General features: G+C 49.8%; 1 protein-coding gene across 5 annotated transcripts in view; it reads right to left on the reverse strand.

Annotated features, from left to right (window-relative positions):
* PLA2G4E (phospholipase A2 group IVE) overlaps window positions 1-19,987 on the reverse strand; it is a gene marked incomplete at its 5' end in the record, with an annotated part of 60,406 nt that overhangs the window by 19,496 nt on the left and 20,923 nt on the right. For 4 of the 5 annotated variants that reach the window (XM_081048710.1, XM_081048712.1, XM_081048713.1 and 1 more), the window contains 5 exons: window positions 141-183; window positions 1,901-1,941; window positions 2,941-3,072; window positions 4,654-4,790; window positions 10,765-10,837. In XM_081048710.1, the coding sequence (XP_080904836.1) occupies window positions 141-183; window positions 1,901-1,941; window positions 2,941-3,072; window positions 4,654-4,790; window positions 10,765-10,837 (426 nt within the window). Of the gene's footprint in view, window positions 1-140; window positions 184-1,900; window positions 1,942-2,940; window positions 3,073-4,653; window positions 4,791-10,764; window positions 10,838-16,171; window positions 16,279-19,987 lie in introns of those variants that run through there. The other variant, XM_081048711.1, reaches the window with a different exon arrangement.

Consider the following 19,987-nt stretch of genomic DNA (forward strand, 5'->3'; position numbering starts at 1 on the left):
GGCTGGCTTCAGTTAGTTAGACTCCTAATGGGCCCCGGGACAGGGTCCAAGCTGGGCCTGGTCTCTCCCACAGTCTGTTCCCCTGAGAACAGCAACCACATATGGCCTCTGGAGCTACCGGAACCTGGAAGGACAATTACCACCAGCACGCCATTGGTGATGAGGGTCTCAGGTGGACAGGAACTGAAAGACAAAATGAGAACTCCTGGTCAGTTATATCATTCTGGACCAATTTCTCACAAAGGAGACAAAAAGCCTAAGTAGGGTCCATAAGGAGATAGCAGAGTCCTCATGAAAAATATTGGCTTAAGAAACCTTATATTTGTAGATGGTCAAGGAGAAAACGGGCATACAGTTTAAATAGAATGTCCAGGAAAAAAAATAGGCTTTTAGATTATAAAGAGTAGAAGAAGAGATCCCCCCCCTTTTTTCTCCTTAAAGGATAACTGTTCTTTATGCTCAACTAGATGAAACTGCATAGAGTTATGAGAATAAGCAGGTTGCAAGAAAAGGCCGGGACGCTATCTAGAGCAGATAGAAATAGTTCTGGTAGTGAAACTGACCCATTCTCCATTTTGTGCTTTATTTAATTACGCATTTAGCGAACAGTTCTGACTCAGGCAGAGAGGGCTGGTGAACAGGAAACATCCTTGTGTTATAAAGCCCAGAATACAGACTTCCCAGGTTACACGTAGCAGTTCACTTAAGCCCAAGATGACTGCGTCTCCAGGTCAACTCTTATTACCAATTTTGAGGTATTGATTTTGCAAGCCACTTTCTAATTCAGCCAAAGATTCCCCCCACCCCACACCTAAAATTCCTGTCAAATCAAGACCTGAAGAAGAGAGCCCAGATTTTCTTCAGTATAGGACAAAGTTGATTTTGTCAATCAGCTGTTGATGGCAAATGAGGCACCTAACATACAGTAATTCCTCACTTAATGTTGTTGATAGGTTCTTGGAATTGTGGTGAAATGACGTATTATTAAACCAATTTTACCACAGGTTAATTGATATAACCAAGACTTATGTTCCTATGGCATCTCATTAAGGTATAATGAAATGATGTTGAACAAAATGACATTTTCCCAAGGACCTGCTGTGGTTCCAAGAGCACCTAGGCAGAGGACTCTCCAAGTGGAATGTGACAAGCCCTCTTGTTCTAGCTCATTCTTCTTGTCCTTCCTGACTGCAGCTGATCATAAGACCAGGGGACTCAGCCCCACCAGGGGAAGAGGGGAGCTGCTGGCTGTCCCATCACAAGGGGCACTGCCATCCTAGGGCTGGTTTGTTCGCCTGGGCAGGGGCCCTGCTGCCCTCCCCCATTGCCCCTTCCCTTCCTCCCTCCTCTATTTGCCCTCTTCCAGCTCTGTGACCCAATTTCACTTGAGTCCCCAATATAGTCAGAACTCTAGGACCCTGGGTCATTTTCCTAGTTGAACACGATGGGAAATAACCCCAATGTGTTGGGTCAGAGCCTCCCCCCAACTTGGTTCCAGAGTTTACTGCAGATGGGGAGAGGGCACAGCCTCTGCTCTAGGCCAGGGTTTGCGGGAGTTTGTTCTAACAGTTCCAGCCTGGCCTCTACAAGTCCCTGTCACTAAGATGGCAGGAATTCTTCCCAGAGGCCACTCTCAGGAATGAAGGGGAGTTGAGTTTGGCCAGAGTATTAGATCTTTCAAGCAATACTGATGTCATAGAACAGGATGAGTAGGGGTGGGGCCCAGGCACCTGCAGTATTTAGAAGATCCCTGTGATTCTGATGCACAGTGAGGAGTCTGAGGTGAGCACCAGGGGAGAGAGCGGAAGAGGCAAAGACAGCAAAAGGGTGGACCAGGCTCTAAAATGCTACTTGGGGGCCAGGGCCCTGGGGGAGCCACTGGGTGCTGGGGTCTACTCACCTCTCCTCCAGCAGGAACTCTACCTCCAGCTCTTCCATGCCCTGCAGGGGGAGGAAAGGAGGGCAGCCTTGAGTTGTGAGTTGCCCTAGGAGCCTCTGTGCACCTGCCCCAACCTTCCCATGACGCTGTCCTGCTGATGTGGAGTGGAGACAGCTGTTCCTGACTCTTGTTGTTCCCTCTACCTCCCTCTGTCCCCAAGTCTTTGACGTTAGAGGACATCACTGACCACCCAGGGGAAGGTCAGGGTGTGGAGCTGACCCCAAGCCCCAGCATGCAAATCCCTTTGTCCCAGAACATTTCTTTTTCATCTTCTACCCTCGAGACTCTACTTCAATTGTTCTCCTGCCTTCCCAAAGGGCTCAGTGCCAGGGGCAAAGGAGAGCTGAGATATTGTCCCCAGAAAGTTCAACTCTGAAGGGTTGGGGCCTCTTCCCTCACCTGTTCCTTCCCACCTCTTACTGTGTAACTTCAGGCAAGTTGTTACTCACTGGACTTTAATTTCCCTACTGAAATGTAAGCCAGGTGAGGACAGAGATGCTTACGCCCTGTTGTGTCCCCAGTGCCTAGAACGTGCCTTGCCCATAGTAGGCCTTCAAGTATTTGTTTAATGATTGAATCTATAACCTCGCAGTCCTTTCCAGCTCTGACTTTCTCAGATTTGCAGATTTGCTCGCCTTTACTCTCCTATGTCCTCTGTCTCCTGGGACCATCCCAGCAGCAGGCCGCTGAGGGAAGGAAAGGAGGAAAGGGAAGCTACACTTAGTGCATCTCCATTTTGTGCCATGAACAGTGCTAGGTGTTTTAATCATGGTTTCCCATTTAGGTCTCACAACAACCCTGTGTGGTAGGTACTCTTATCATCATTCTATAAATGAGGAAACAGAACTCAGCAGAATTAAATAATTTCCACGAGGTCACAATAGCACTGGGCTGTGAACCAGCAGTGTTATCTTTCCCCAACTTGGCTATTAAGGCATCATGGGAATGACCAGATGCTCCTTATGAGGCAGAAGGCTGAGGGGCTGGGCAGCTGCACCCACCTCTGGGTTGAGTGGGAACTTCATATGGGTTTTCTTTCGGAAGCAGAGCTTGGTGAGGTCATAGAGAATTGTCAAGAGATGGTCATCTTGTGTCACTGTGTCTTCATCGCAGACGCTTAGCTCGAGCACATTCTAGGGGAGAAGGCAGGTCTGGTTACCATTACTGATTGATCCATTGATCTGTTGCTAGTCCCAGCCAGGAGGTGATTCTGAGGGACAGGGGCTAGAACAAACATCCCTGCTCAGATGTGAGGGATATTTGTAGGGAAATGAACGAAGGGAGGAAAGTATCTACTCTGTCCTTTCCAACTCTCTGAAGCCTCCCTACACCTCTGCTCTCTTTTACTGGAGAATTTTGCAAGCTTGGCAGGGGCCTGTGCAGTGTGAGGGATTTCATTTTACTTGGGAGAAAGGAAGAAGGGCAGAGCAAGCAGGACTCCTGCCAGGATATGCAATGTGTTCAGCACTGGGGCCTCAGGAGCTGCAGATAGCCCCTGTGGTGTTAGAAAACCCAGATCAAGGAAGTTAACATCTTGACATTGTAGAGGAGTGATGTGGCAAAGATTATAAGCATTCTGATACCTGATGGGGTCAGAGTGAGGTGGTGGCATGCCATCCTTTGGCTCATCAGCCCCTAATGAGGTCTCATGGATGGTCCAGGCAGCATGTCAAGAGTTGAGCAGCTACCCTGTCATCTGACTGAACTCTGAGGTCAATGGTCTCAGGTGACATAGATTAACCTCCGAGGCCTCTTGTTCTAAGGATGCCGGGAGACGTGGGTGAGGGCTGGGTTTGCCTCTCCGGTCCCTGTTTGGTGGACATGAGGTGGTTCTGAGTGAGATCTGTTGACCTTGTCATTACTAGAAATTCAGGTGTGTCCCAGAACCAACTCAGCAGCTCCCTAGATCGTTAGACGAAGGAAGCCCAAGTTCTGATTTCAAGATGGTAGATTGAGCCTACACCCATCCCCCCTCTCACCAAAACCATGTGTGTCATAGAAAAGATATTTTTAAAACAATAAATATAGAAAGAACTCATCATGAACCAGAAATAGATAAACATCCCTAAAATATGAAAGCAGGAAGCTGGATAGAGCTGTTAGGCCTCAAGTGTTCCAAGACTGGTTGGTGCCTCCATGATGAGGCCAAGTTTGTCTTAAGAAGCACTCTGCTGAGGCTCTCACAACTCAGGATGCTCAAAGGATAATTCTCCTGCAGGAGATGTGACCTCAACTTAGAGTCACCATATATCTGAATAAGACTAACACTGTGAAATAATAAATCAACAAATGAAAGAACACATACCCAAGGAACTAGAAATAATAAAGCAATCTAAAAAGAATTTAAGATAGAGAAAGCCCTCTGGAAGGAATTAGCCTGGCCTTGGACCTAGTGAATAAAATGGCTCTTCTCTTCTGTATATTCTCCTGCTTGGAGTATGTTCTGGAAGGTATGGGAAATACACTGGGAGAGGAGACCCCCATTTCCAGAAAAGAAGGTAGAAGGATAAGTAAACTCAGAGAGTGACAAACATGAGATAGGCTGAAGGAAGGAGTGGGTGAGAAGGAAGGTAGGTCAATAGCATCACAATGCATAGGTAGAAAGAAAAACAAATGGGCATTGGGAGGACTCACAAGCAAGGAGAAGAACAAGCGGGCAAGAAGGGGCCCAGAAAGGCAGGCAGGGCTGACAGGTGCAGTGCTCCACATCTCACCTTGACTTGGGTCTGGATCTGGAAGTTGAAACTTTCATTCCACTCTGGGTTTAAACAGTTGGAGATGGTCCTAGTTCTCTGTTTCTCATGAGAGGCGGTAGGCAGCCAGAGGCTCACATAGCAGTCTGTCTGGCTTACTGTTCAATGAAGACAAGAGTGGGAGGGAAGGGTGAGGTGCCAATCCAGGTCCAGAGAGGAGACAGTGTGGAGTCAGAAGGGAACTTCAGGCAAGTCACCTCCAGTGCAAGTCCTTGTCTCACCCGCATGTCCCCTCCTGACTCATGGGTCTGACTCTCCAGAGACTTTTGTCCCAGAACCTTGAGAAGGTCACAGACTGTAGGCTAGAGGTTTCACAGAGGGGGACCCTGGTCTCACTGACCCTTCTCATGGACACAGATGGCCTCTGGCTCTTATCAGAAGCACCCTGGTTCTTTGAGCAAATACCTGCTGATCTCGGGAGAAGGTATGGCCACACAGTGTTACCTCTGTCAGGGAAAGATCTGAAGGACCAGTCCCAAAGTGTCTAGTTTCTCCTGTATTAGCACAAGCCATTAGGAAAACCAAAGTAGGGCCCAGTTCTTCCTCTGGGATGAGGAGAAGCAAGGATTAAAAGGGACAGTCTGTTGTGCGTCATCCCTGAGAGCCCCAGAGGGAAGAGGCTTGGGAGGAACAAGCTATTCAGCAGGCTCTAGGAGCAGGGACCACTATCAACATAGGACTAAATGTTTCAACTGCACCCACTGGTGCCTACACTGGTCTCCTAGCATGAGGTGCATGACCCCAAAAATGTCTGAAGCCCTATACTTATTTTTTTTAATTCAAAATGAACAACTCAAACGTGCTGATGCTGGGTGTGCTCTGAAGAAGCGACGAAGGCTGTGATCTCAGCAGGCCCTCCCAAAATGGAAAAAGTCCTCCCAGGTCTTCTGGTTGGATCACCAGAAGGCACAGCGTGAGCAAAAAGCAGCCCAGGCTGGCTCCCTGCCTCCATTCTAGCTGGGAGGAGGCAGGGAGAGAAGCCATGGCTGCGCTTGTCACTCTCCTGGCAATCTGCTGGGGTAATACCCAGGCCCTACACCAGGTACGTAGAAATGAGAACATTCAGTCGTTTCCAGTGTCAGCGAGTCCTCTAGATGGTAAAGCGCATGTGGAGATGGGAGTTCTGTACTGTTAGGACTGATCCAAATCAGGTCACAATTGTTTATAATAATATCCTGTGAGAGGTGTACCCCCAGACGGATTTATTCCTACGTACATTGCCACTACACTGAGAATTTTATCAGAGTTAATAACCATGGATGGCATCACAAATATCCCTAGCTTCTGATTTTACCCCCGATGTCTGGTTAATCTTTGAGGGCCCACCTTTCACAAATTGGAATTCATAGCCGCCTCCCATTGAACAAAGGTGAAATGACACTATCCTTTACATGTGATAATCATCACTTAATTCAGACACAAAGAATGACCAAAACCCAACAGAATCAATAACAAAAAATAACGACCTCATTGTCTCCACCGTCTCCTCCATGTCCAACCTGCTCCTCCGCATTGTCAACTCAGGTGTCCAGGCCAGACACTAAGTATTGTCCTTGACCTTCACATGGAATTGGTTTAACTCCTTTGAGCTCTCCTCCCCATCCTCATCTCTTTGCACTGCCACTGCCTTGGTTTAGGCACCTTCATATCTGCTGCCCCTTGTGCCCTGTCTTTTATCTTGTCCTACTCTAATCTTTTTTCTCAAGGGAAACCAGAGGTATCTTTTTAAATCTAATGATGTCACTCCCCAGTTTAAGATCCTTTAATGGCTCCCATCTGCCTTCAGGAAGGAGTCCTTAGCCTTATCTTTCCATCCTTCCTACAGAAGCACCTTGCCCTGCCCCCAAACACACACATGTCCATGCATACACACATGCCCACGCACACACACATGTCCACACACACACGTCCACGCACACACACGTCCACACACATGTCCACGCACACACACGTCCACACACACACGTCCACACACACATGTCCACGCGCACACACGTCCACACACACATGTCCACGTGCACACACACGTCCACACACATGTCCACGCGCACACACATGTCCACACACCCATGTCCACGCACACACCCATGTCCACACACGTCCATGCACACACACGTCCATGCACACACATGCCCATGCACACACATGCCCATGCACACACACGTCCACACACATATGTCCACACATGTCCACGTACACACGTGTCCATGCACACACACACATGTCCACACACACACATCCACACACACATGCTCTTACACTTGCACTTGAGACTGCAGTGAAACCCAATCACTTGTCAGTCTGAGGATGCCATGATGTCTTGCCATGTTTTCCTCCTAGGATACCCTTCGCTTCCACTTTTGCCCCAACCTTCCCTTGGCTAGCCCCTTAAGGTGTTAGAAGGAACTTCCTCTGGAAGCCTTCCCTGAGCCCCCACGTCGGGGCCAGGTGCTCGTCTCAGCCTAGAGCCCTCTCTTCTGGTGGAGCACTGGCTTCACTGCACTGCAACAGCAGGTCGGTGTGTGTGTCTCCACTGTACCCTGAACACCGCCAGGCCCCGGAGACCATGTGTCAGCACTTAGTAGACATTTGTTGAGTAAAAGAATGAATGGAAAAGCCCAACTCCTGCTATTAGGCTGTATCAGTATCCCAGAAATTCTGGGCTGACTCACTGCACATACAGGTAAGCAAGTTGGCATGTCTAATCGTTCTGCCCATAGGGAGACTCCCCAGGGACCTGCTCCATCCTCCTGGACCTCTCCCATGGCTTTTCCTGGACACTGGCCCCTCCTCCTGTAACATTCGCCTTTGGTCTGCCTCCTACACACGAGGAGCCTGCAGGCAGGTACCCCACCAATTCCACACCTATTTGCTTAGCATGAGATAATGGACAAAGTAAAGGCCCCTTTCCCTCTAAAATCCCTTTCCTATGATCAATCCATGACTAAATCCTCCCTTTAAACCCATTACATAAAATCCCAATATTTTTGGTCTAAGGCTTAAACCTCTGGTTAAGATAAAAATACTTCTGGAAGAGACAGGGTTGATCAGACACCCACACTTCAAATGTTAATTTGTTTTTCAGTCCTTTTGCAGAGAGCTGTTCCTGCCTCCTCCCCCACCAGTTGGGAAGAAGGAGAGTGCAGCCCAAAGGAGGGGAGGTAATCCTGGGGAGGGAGGGATGACGGAGGAAACCTGGCTAGGCCAGGTGGAAATCTGCGGCAGGAGTCATTAGCTAACTGTAAGGATATCTCACTGTAGGGTAGTCACTGTGGTCTGGCACTGAAGAATGGTTAAGCAATGGCGACCCAATTCTAAGAATTCCAGGGACTGCAGGGGATTTCCTTGGCATTGATGGGTTCTAATCCTTGTTCTTTGTGGAGTGACAGAGCTTGGTCATATGAATGACATGTCTCCTTTCCTGGAATGCAGGTAGCAAAGATGACTCAGTGATCCCTACAGATGTTGAGAACTCTGTCTTCCTGATACCTCTGTGGATAACTGCCTCATACTCCCTTGGGTGCTGGTTTGAATTTTAATTTATTTTCCCAAGAGGAATAAAAACTGCTGACAGCTGTGAGGTTTCCGGGCCAACTCCTTCCCAACACTGGCCCAGGTCTGGGTGACACCTTCCTTGATGAGGAGGGTCATCCCTGAATTTCACTCCTTTCAGGCTCCTTGAACTCTTGAAAACTCAGACACACATTAGAGGCTGAACCAGAGAGCAGCGTGTTTTTGAGCCAAGCTAGAAGGGAACAATCTGGGCAAGGGTAACCCAGGACCTAGAAGGCCTCAGGATACTCTCAAACCTCACCAGGCAAGGCAGCCACAGAGCCCAGCCAGTGACAACCATGGAGTCCAGACACAACATGTCTGGGCTGGCACCCCCAAACACCATCACCATGCATGCTCCCCAACCCTGTTCCTCAGGGAAAAATGAAGAAAAAAGAAACAAGAGGTGCTCAAAGGGGACCAGGTACACCCAAAAGGCAGCCTGTGTACAGGGGACATGTGGGGAAGGAGAAGGGGGAAGAGGAGGTGGTGGAGCCAGACCTCAGCCAGGATCTCTGGCTGTCTGCTCCCCCGTCCCCGACCTCTGGTGATGGATGTGACAGGGTGAGGACAGAGGGCCCCGGACAGTGGGAAGGTCTAATCATGCAGGTAGACGCACGCTATGAGCGTGTTCAGCCAGGAGGACCACAGGGCTGAGGCAGACACACCTTGAGAGAAGTGGGGGCAGGTGAGTGCCCCATTGGGTGTATAGAGCTATGGCTGTCCCTGAGGAGAGTGGATGAAGTGTCTGAGTGACCCACTGTGGCATGGGCAAAAACGGTGAAAGAGGCAGCCAGGTCCCATGCCCACGGGACACTTCCAGACTCCTCAGATGACTCACTGGTGGTCTGGAAAGCCCCAGAAGCTGGAAGAGCAATGCCTGGCCCCCTGCTGGCCTCCTGGCAGAACCAGACCCAAGCTGGGTTGATGGCTGGAACTGCGCCTACTGCCGTGGGCTCTGTACACTCACCCTCCAGGGCACTCAGTCTGAACCCTGTCTGATCCCTGTGCTTTCTCTGGGGCTCCAGCACCCTCCCTTTTCTACCCTCTGCGTTCATCCCTGCATTACAGTGACAACTTCCCAGCAAATTTCTCAGCCTCTCCCCACCTAAGCTTCAGCACAATCTGCAGAGGAGCCCTGGGGAAGTCTTCCAATCTCTTCCTGAAGAATTCAGGTGCCCCATCATTTAGATCCTGATTTCTCCTCTGCCTGGCTTCCCTGCCCTCCATTATCGGCCCCAGCCTCCTTCTCCTGGCTTGTCCCCTCTACTCCTCAGCTCTCCAGACCTGGGATCAAAGACTGCTTTCATTAACCTGCATGTGCAAAAGGAGCTCACAGAACTCCCCTCGGGGTGTTGGGAGACCACTTGGTGTTTGGATGACTGGCCCCAGTAGGTGCTCTGGCCATGCGTTCCTGTGTCTCCTTTAGGAGGTCCCCTTCCCGGATTGGGCTCCCTGGGCTTCTGGATGTTCACACCCTGCCCCTCCCTGACCTCAGGCCCCCAGCGCAGCCTTCCTTAGCTATTCTGTTTGCAGTGTCCTCCTCTGTGTCTAAATGCTGTAGTGTCCAAACGCTGTAGTGACAAGATTAGAATGCCGTCTTCTATGAGTATTCTATAACTACTGCTTTGGGCAGAGACGTCTCCCCTTGTTAAAAGGTACTGTTGGTATCATGACTGTGCATTCCCTACCCCTCTGAGCTGAATCCCAGGGCGGTGGGGGTATAACAGAGCTTTGGGGAACGCTGGTGGCCCTTGGGCCATTCCTGAGTACAGATATCCCCTCATTGGTGGAGCCTTGACCCCAAACTTTCTCCTCCTTGGGGTTCATGCTTCATCTCTGGACTGGGGAGAGATGAGAGCAACATAGGGAGGAGCTTTTCGTCTCCTGATCTCTTGAAATGCTGCCCCGAAGATAGGCGTGAGGGGGACATCCTGCCCACGTAGATGCCATCATTTCTTCCTGAAGCCAGAGACTTCCCTGGGCCCCATGGCGGAGGAATGCCGCAGGCGTGGGATGAAGATGAAGTTGAGGTGGCAAGAAAGCACTGCACAAACAGCCCTGGTGCGTCAAACCGCATCGTGGGGCTTCTGGCATGGGCCCTAGAAGCCAGTATGGGATCCATGTCCTGAGAAGGAGCGCTGGTACTAGGCTGACCATTGGCTCTCCGATGCCTAAGGGCCTCTCCTTCCCCTTCACCCTGAATAGCCCCTGTAAACTCATGCAGCAGCAAGGAGTGCCCACTGTGGGAGAAGCTGGCACTCCTGGAAACTAGGGAGGGGGCAGTCGGGGGAGAGAGTGAGGTAAAGAGTTCTCTTAGATGCAGGCAGAACACAGGGGCTAGTAGTGCCAAGGTTATCGCTTGTAGGGAGGGCCTGGAAGGCTGATATAAACCCCAAAGTCTGCAATACAACCCGAGTGTAGAACACACACACACCTGACCATTTCTCCAGCCAGGGCCTGTCTCCATCCAGGCCCTCTAGGCAGAGAAGAAGGAGGGAAATGAGAGGAGATACTCACCTATATCAGCCTGTCGGACGTTTTTCATTCGGATGACCCTCACTGTCAGCAGGTGGCATGGAGATAGCCCCTCCTGTGGATTGAGAGGACAGTGGACTCACTATCCAAGCAGTGATGGCGGGTGGCCTTGACGGGGAGAGCCGCTCAGGCAGGCCACAGGCTCCCCGTGCCTGGACTCAGGAAGTCTTCCCCACAGTTAATCCATGTTTCCGCGCCCTGGAGGACTGTCTGGCCCCCGGAGACCGCAGGCACAGAGGCGAGGGGTTTTCTCCTTGCCCCACTCTCAGCCAGCACACGCTGCAAGAGCAACAGCGGCAGGCCTGTTCTGTTCATGTATTTCCTGTTTGGATCTCGGGACTTGAAGTCCCTTCCCTGAGAGTATTACCCAGGCCGAGATGAATCTTTTACCACCCATTCCCAGCTCATGCCCACAGCAGAGCTCCTCCAACCCACCAAATGACTACCTTTATAGAGGCCTCCAAACGAGAATCTTCACACTCTACACAGTCCACTCTGTGTTGCTAATTCACTGTGTACCTTTTAAAGAGGATACAATTCTTCTCTATTTAAAATAATATTGGGGTTTGGGGGAAACCCAAAAAAGGATGAAGAAAAAAAGAGTCCCGGTAACCTTATCACTCAAACATGCTCACTATTATCATTTTTTTGTTTGTTTTTTAAATGTTATAATTATTTTTACTTTCAACTCAGACTGTCCACAGATAGCTTATCTGCCTGGGCTATTATCAGAGATAATATTTGTCATAATTGGCATCTATTGAATAGTTACTATTTGTCAGACACTTTTCTTAGTTTCTGATCCTCATAAAACCTTTATGATAAAGGTGTTCCTGTCTTTTTAAAAAAGAATTGTGATATAACTGACATATGACATTGTGTTAGTTTTGGGTGTACAACATGATTTGACATATACATATAATGATTGATCACCACTATAAATTTAGTTAACATCCATCACCACGCATGGTTACAATTCTTTTCTTTACTTGTCATGAGAACTGTTATCATTTTGATGTCTGTCCTTCCAGCCTCTCCTGGGGCTTAATTCTAATCAGCAACAATAGAATGATGACTGGGAAGCCTGTTACTTAGTCCCTGAGATAGATACAAGAGTATGTGAGTCAATTTTAGGGTCTTTTCCTCCTCTCTCCCCAACAGCTGCCTGAAAATCAGAACAAAAGCCAAACTGACTGTCATACATAGTCCCAGGATTCCTTCTGTAAAATTAACTCTGAAATATTGAATATCTTCATGGTCAGTAACTTGCTCTAACAGGATTCTTTTTTGAGCCTTGTAACTTGGGCCAAAGACCACACAAACCACATCTCCTCTGGTTCTGGTAATACGGCTGTGTCCTTTGGCCAGACTGCCTCTGAGCAGAGTAGGCTCCTCACTTCTCATTCCCCAGCTGGGCAGAGCAGTGTCCTGGTCTGATCTGGTGAGGAAGGAGGAGTCCGCTTTCACCTGGGACAGCAGTTCTGGCAAAGCCTGTTCCTATTGGCCCACTTTCTCAGAGGGCATCTAGAGGACTCCAAGAGGGGAGCCGCCCAAGGCCTCAGCCAGGCAGGGGTCAGCCTTCAGAGACATTTCAGAGTGTTGAAGTGCTCTGAACCCAGGGCCATGGTCCTTTTGGCCATCACAGCCTTTCTCCTGCCTCAAGGAGAGGCTGCCCTTAGCACTGCCCGGCTCTCTCTTATCTTCACTGGAAGGGAATGAGCCTTCACAGCTTTCTGCAGGAATTCACTTGAGGTCTCCCAGCCCTCCAGGTAAAGCTCTTTGCTGTCATCTAACCCTAATACCTTCCAATGAGGTCGACCATTTCTGTCTACTCCAACTCAGCAACAATAACCGCGTCAGCTACCACCTGCTGAGTGTTTGCCATAGGCTAAGTGTTGTGCATAGACCCTCTTTACATTTTATCTTGCTCAAACCTTACAGTGCCCCACGAAGCAGTGATTATTAGCCTTACTTTACAGATGGAGAATCTGAGCCTAAGTTCTTTGACCCCAGGTATGCCACTGGAATCAGAGGAATCCTAATTTGAATCCAATTCTAACTCTTAAGCCCATGCTCAGAACCACAACTTTACGGTCACCTCACATCTCTTCTTCCTTGGTCTTTTGCTCTTAGTAAAATCTATTTTCGTGATGGAGTCTTCCTTTTACCCTGAATTTCCCCAAAGCCCCAAAATAACCCCCATACTCTATCTTTCCACTTGCAGTAGTCTATGGACTCATTCCACAATCTCTCTCTTTTTTAACCAGCCAGAGCATATCAGAGTTGGAAGGGTTCTGGGAGAAGTTCCCATCTCTCACAGCCATAGAAGGCTCCTTGGGGTGTACCTTAAACCTCAGAGCACACCTTCTAGGCCAGGCATTTGCAACACAGACCCAATTTCAAAGCTCTCTACCAAGTTCTCTTACATCTCCCAGCAGGGAGAGAGAGCCTGGCAGGTTTGAGAGATAGCCCAGAGGGCCACGCCTGGAGAAAGGAAAGCCACAGGGACGTACGACTTGGGTCTTGGGCCCAGATGATTCTAGGAACCAGGTCTGTGAAAAATTACCTTCTTGGTTTAAAATGAATGTACATATTTTGCTCGGGATAGAATATGCTCAGTTGGAGTCAGGCTAGAGATAAGCAAAAATTCATGACCCCAGCGGTAATTGATACTCAGTAGAAAGATTCAAAAGAACAAAGCACCATGGGTAAGACGGCAGATGAGAACTGGAACCAGAAACCGAAGAGATTATGGAACCCACGTTTATGGGGTAGCTTACGGTGTGCTAAGGGTAAAAATTTCAGTGACTTGGCCCAGCCTGTTCTTAGCACAGGACGCTCTGTCTGGGTATCAGGGTGAAAGCTGAAGTATCTAACGACAGGCATGGTCAGGCTCCGTGCCAGCTGGGCTGCAGCTCTGGAGCAGGGACAGGCATGAATCCTGCAGTTAGTTCATGGGGGCGCTGGGGGACTCTAGGGGGAGAAAGAGGGAGCACTGTGGGTGCTGGAACTCCAGGCTCCAGTACAGAAGGGCATGTAGACACTTTAACAACAAGTACAGCTGCGTGAGGAGGATAACTGGAGAGCAGTTTTCTGGGACACCATTTTTCAGGTAGCTGATACACATGACTCTAGCCTCCTCCCCGGCCTTGGTCCTTAGGGCTGATCTTGCCAGGACTCCATTTCACTGGAGACCTCCTCAGGACAGGGGGCTCTTGCTGTCTCCTATGGAAAAGATGTAGCCCCTTGACTCTCAGGATTAGCTATGACGCAATCCAATATTACCCCTCCCTAACCCCTACTTTATAGATAGGACTTTTGGAAGGGAAGTTGGAGAACACAATTCATTACCCACCTCTAGTAGGCCAGGTCCTGTCTGCAAACTGGGCGCATTGCATCTGTTCTCATCTAGCCTTCCAACTATGCTCCGAGGAAGGTCCTATTATGCGTGCTTTGCAGAGAAGACTGAGTTTAAAGAGACTGCATGTCACACAGGGTCACACAGCCCAGAAGTGGCAGGACTCACGTGTAGGTCTCCCTGACTGAAGGGCAGTGTGCTTTCCAACTACGTGGAGGCTGGCCTTCACCGCGAGTTAACCAAATCAGCTAAAATCTTGAGCTAGGTCATGCCCTAGACTAGTACACGGCAGAGACAAAAGCAAAACCCTCAGCTCCCAATTTGGGACTCTCCCTACACCCTAAGAATTTATCACTATAAATCAGTCAGAAGAATATTTAGTTGCAGATAGTCTCTTAGGGTCAGTCTCCCAGGTGAAGCTAGGAGTAGGGAGGAGAGTCAGAAGTGCTGGGTGTGATGTCCATCCTTGGGTTAGGCATACCCTAAAAAACCAGCCTACAAGGTCTGAGCTACTGAAGAGGGAAGACAGCTCCCAGGGAGCCTGTGGGAACTCCCCTCCCCAAAGCTTCTCAGGGCAGGCCTGGCTGGTGATGCCACCTCCTCCTTCCCAGAGAGCTGGGTGGATCCAATAGTTCCTTGCAACACCTATGTCAGAGCTCACACCAGCCCGGCGATAGCCTGGTGATAGGATACATGGGCTAAAAGGAGACCATTGGAGCAGGACGTTATTGGACAGCAGAACATTTCCCAGCTTGTCTGAGTCTGAGCAGCATCCCAGACCAGGAGTCACCTGCAAGGAGCTACTATGGCTGTTTTCCTTTTTATCACCCAGGCTAGGTGAGGGGTCAGGGCAAAAAAAGTCACAGCTCCAACCCTCCAGGACCTGAGGGGGAAAGGCACAGTTTTCAGTTGCTTTACTCCCCGGTAAGCTCTGTCCCTTCTGTGGCGGTCTCTCCCGGCCTGGGATCCTGGAGGCTCAGTAAGACTGGAGGGGAAGGAACAAGTAGAAGGACCACCTTCTCCAAGAAGCCTTCTCAGATCCACTCTTCCCCTTCCCAGCTGACATTCATTTTTCCCCCTCTGTGCTCACTAGCTACTTATTAGCTCTGGAAACCATAGATGTTTACAAATGTGAAGGCTTTATATTGATCCTCCTATGATACCCCTGTTATCACAGGAGACTCACATGTCTGAGCCTCTGAGGGGTTATTTAGCTGTTAAGTAACTTGTCCACACGGGCACAGCCCTGAAGGCCATGGCTATCCTGGCCAGAGCAGGGGGGCACCAGCCTATGCAGCATGGCGTTCCCCCCCTAGACTCCTTGGAGACTGAGCTGGGTCTCTATCTCCCGCCCCAAAGTGACAAAACACATTCAGGGCATCATTCAGTCAGTGACTTAGCATCAGCTGGGGGAGGTAATGAGGAATACGCTGCTGACAGTCCTGGCTATGGCGTGCCTATAGCAAATGAGAAGAGTGAGATCTGATAGGAAAGCTGAGGCTGAGCTAGTCCAGAGCCCTGGCAACCTGACCATGAAACTGGGGTCTTCCTGCCAGGCTGAGAGGAGTTGGAGAGACCCAGAAGTGTTGCCCACAGACCCAGGTGAGAGGCTTCCTGGCTGATAGTGACAGGCTGGCAATGTCACTGATCCTCTCCAGACACTATGCCACACACTTACACAGCATGGCAGTTTAGGAGGTTGACAAGATAAATGCCTGCTTACTGCTAGATTAGGCCAAATGTGGACCCTCCCCTGGCAGTGCTAAGCACTGTGTACCTGGCTGCTAGCCTGACCCTGGGATAGCCCGGAGCCACTCCACGGTATCTTGTCAAGCCCGGGGGTAACCACAGCTGGGCCATCCATCCCGGAACCCCAACCCCAATGGGGCTAGAACACATCCTCAGGTGCTACGTGGGACCTGCCCCCGCTGAGTTGCTCCATGTCTCTGGAGTCCATAATGCCCCCAGCCTCCCTGAGTCTATCTCCTGCCCTCAGCTCCCAGCCCCACCCACCCAACACTGCTCCCTCACCTCCGAGGCGCAGGTAGCTGAGGGTCTGTCATTTTCTGCTTGGCATGGGTCTGGCAGGTAGTGGGAGACCCAGGCAGGTATCTGCTTCTTGAGCATTGCGGCGGCTCTCCAGCTGGGTGGTGAGACTGGGAATTTATACTCTGACTCAGAGCTCCACCCTCTAAATGCCTCTTGGCAGTCGCAGGGACTGCCCGGGAAGGGATTAAGGTGGGTAAGCGGATGGGGGGCCCAGGCATAGCCTCTTAATATCAAGGGACCCTCAGGTCTTCAGATCTTGGAAATGCAGGGACCAGCGGGGGCTTTGGCCCTGGGGTCAGTGATCTGCTGCCCCTAGCTCAGAATGACCAGGCTGTCCACAGGAACAGGGGGTGGCAAGAAAAGGATGCTGGACCATCTCAAATTTAGGATAAGCCTATTATCTTCAGCTTATTGAGGTCCTAGCTCAGAGACGCCCCACTTGGGGGATGGTGCCTGCTCTTTTAACTCCACTTAGCCCCGTGGCTCAGAGCCCCAGGAACTGTGGGCAGAGACCTCATGGGAGGCAGGGAGCATGGCCAGGGCTCCCAAAGCTAGAGGGTGAAGAAAGAAAATAATTGCCCACATCCTTGGTGAGGAGAGTTGGTCAAGGGCAAGTGCCTCCATCCCTCCCTCCTGAGAGGCAGGTGGAGGGAGGGCGTGCCCAGCCACTGCCTGGGCTCCGGGCAGCTTAGAGGATGCTTGGGTCCCACCCAGCTGATCCCTATCTCTGGCTTGGTAGCCGGCTTTCTTGGGGGCCTGGTGAGGTGGCTTCGCCTGCGCAGCTGCCCAGCTAGGTATAGTGGGAGTTTCCTGCCTGAGCTATTGCCTGGGGCCTCACAACCGGCTTTTCTGGCCCACAGATTAAAGTGTTTTTATGAAACTGAGGGTGAGATCTGAACACAGGGCTGACTGGGCCCAAGTGCAGGGATGGAACCTGGTCAGTGGTATCTGTGGGACCTCTTCCCGGACAGGTAGAGGACGTCCCTCCTCTCTGCTTGCCAGGGCCTCCAGAGGGGGATGGGAACTTAGTGTGGATCCCACCCAGCTCACGTCCTTTCTTGCCCCTGCCATGTACTCCACTGCCACGGACACAAACTTAGCACCCACACTCCTCAGTGGACTCTACTAAATTCATTTTAGTTGTGATCACGTACTGCATACATGCTGAGAAAGAAAATCCCAGACTTGAAGTTGCTGACAGTCCATGTGGGGAGCGAACTGCTGCCAACCCCTCAGAGGCTCGGAGGTGTGAGTCTCCTGTGGTAACGGGGTATCCCAGGAGGATCAATATCAATCCTTCACATTTGTAAACATCTGTGGTTTCCAGAGCTAATAACTGGCTAGAAAGCACAGAAGATGAAAAATAGATGTCAGCTGGGAAGGGAAAGAATGGATCTGAGGAAGCTCATGGAGGAGGAGGCATCTGAATTGGGTCTTGGAGGATGAATAAGATTTCAGTAATTAATAAAAGGTGGGAAAGGCAAGAGAGGAGGACAGAACAGCATGAGCAAGAATAGAGAGGCCAAACAGCAGGGTATGCTCAGGTACGCTGGTGGTCTGGTGTCAGAGCAGTGAGTTGTATGGGAGGAAATATGGGGGGGCAGTGGAGAGTGGGGTGGTAAAAGTTGGGCAGAGAGAAGGGAGGCTTCGTGAAGAAACAAATCTGGAAAGACACATTAGGGTTCAATATTTGTGACCCTCAAAGGCCATGCTTTAAATTCAGACTTATTCCCTAGGCAATGGGGAGCCACAACTGTTTTTGAGCAGCAGACTGACATGATCAGAGTTGAACTTTAAGAAGGCGATGCTGATTGGTGCTGTGGTCGACCCAACCTACAGCACTGCAGTGTCCTGAAAGTGACAGGGTGAGGGGTATGGTGAGGTCCAGGGGACCTGCTCCCTGAGGATCCCACCTGTCTCCCCATTCTCTCCACTCGCCCATCCTTCCCCCGTGAAATAGGTCTAGGGCAAGTCCCAAACTCCAGGGTCTTTTTCAAAGCCTGGAACTTGATCCTCTTCTCACTAAAGGAGTCCAGCCACAAAACGCCCACCTCACCCAGTTCCACCCACCTCAGGTGGTGCCCAGAAAATCCAGCTCTCTGCTCCTTGTACTTGCTCACTGCACATAAACTCCACAGGAGCAGAGCCTTGCTGTGGTTGGATGAAATCAAATTGAATAGGAGGCTAATGGGAGGTGGGTGAAGGTGTTTTCCTCCGCACCCTCCACATAGCCTCTGAGCTGAGGGAGAGCTGGTGCAAGGGCAAACTGAGTGAACAATCTACCAGCAAGCACTTAATGAGTGCCTACTCTGTGCCCATCTGGGTGCTGAAGGCTCAGGGCAAGTTTTGGAAGGAAACACAGAGAATGTATGATCTAGTGAGGGTGAAGAGAGGCTGAATTAAGTGGTAAATTGTCCAATGGGGGCTCTAGGTGGGGCAGGAGGGGGCAGAGGACTCCAGTGTGGGGATGGAGGCAAGTGGTCTGAGAAGGCAAGGCATGCCAGGCAAAGAGGCAATGTCCACACGATGGAGGGAAGGGTGCCTAATCCCCTCTTCTAATTCAACGTGTCTCCAGATGAACATATAATTTAAGTAAAACCCTGTTCTTGGTACATACCTGATGCTCTAAGTCAAGGCCCCTCTGTCCCTGCCACCAGAGTTCCTTCATATGGAAATTCTGAAGCTGTCTCTACACAAAGTGGAAGGGACTAAGTTCCTTTTTTACCCAGCACCCTCTCCTCCTTGAGGAGCAAGGAGTCTGAGGCCTCTATTTCCAGCTGTGTTTGGGGACTTGTTAATGGCTCCCACTGATGGGATGACCAGGACCTGCCTCTCGCCCACAGCCTCTTAGCCTCAGGTAACCCAGCACTGAAAAGTACATTCCTCTTATTGTCTCCACTGGCCTCTTTCCCCTGCAAACCCAACACAGGTGAATTCTTCACCTTTCCTCTTCCACAATGCCTCAGGTACCTGCTCCTTCCTTCCTACCCTTTAAGCAGCATCTCTCCATTGGCCTCCTGTGCCTCTCATGGATTCACCTCCCGTATACCTGGCTGGCCAGTGAACTTTGTAACCACCCCCTTCAACCTGTCATTCTCCTGCTCAAAGGCGTCTAATGCTTCCCCATTCTTGCCAACACAGTTTAGTTTCCAAAACCTTCCATAAACCAAGGAGAACCTAGAAACAGCCCTATGTGTATATGGAATTTCAGTCTATGATGAAGGAAGTATTTCAAATCAGTGGGGAAAGGACAGGCTATTCATTATTGGAAAAACTAGCTTACCATTGGACTAAAATACAGTTAGATCCCAACTTCATAACTACACAAAAATGAATTCCACAGATTAATTATCTATTAAAACAACATTATGGAAGATTTAAAATAAAATATGAGCGACTATTTCAATAATATTGGATGAGGAAGATCTTCCTAAACAAAGTATAAAACCTAGAAGCCAATAGGCAAGAATATTGCCAGGTTTGAATATATAGTAATATAAAACTGCAGTAAAGTAAGAGACACATAAGCACAGTTCCACCTCCAAGATATACTCCAAATTTCCTTCTCTTAATAAATATCCATGGATAACAAAATGACCCTTAAAAAATAATGGTAAAGCGGAGTCCTTGCCCTCCCAGATACAAAGATGAACTACAAAGCCACACTAACAAACAGTAGGTGGTTGATGCAAGAACAGGACCAACGGAACAAAACAGGGGTCAGAGACAGACCCTGATATTTAAGGGAATTTAATACATGATAAAATTGGCACCATTGATCAATAAAAAAAGAGCAAA

The sequence above is a fragment of the Rhinolophus hipposideros genome (genome assembly GCF_964194185.1).
Source record: "Rhinolophus hipposideros genome assembly, chromosome: 5".
Lineage (NCBI taxonomy): Eukaryota > Metazoa > Chordata > Mammalia > Chiroptera > Rhinolophidae > Rhinolophus > Rhinolophus hipposideros.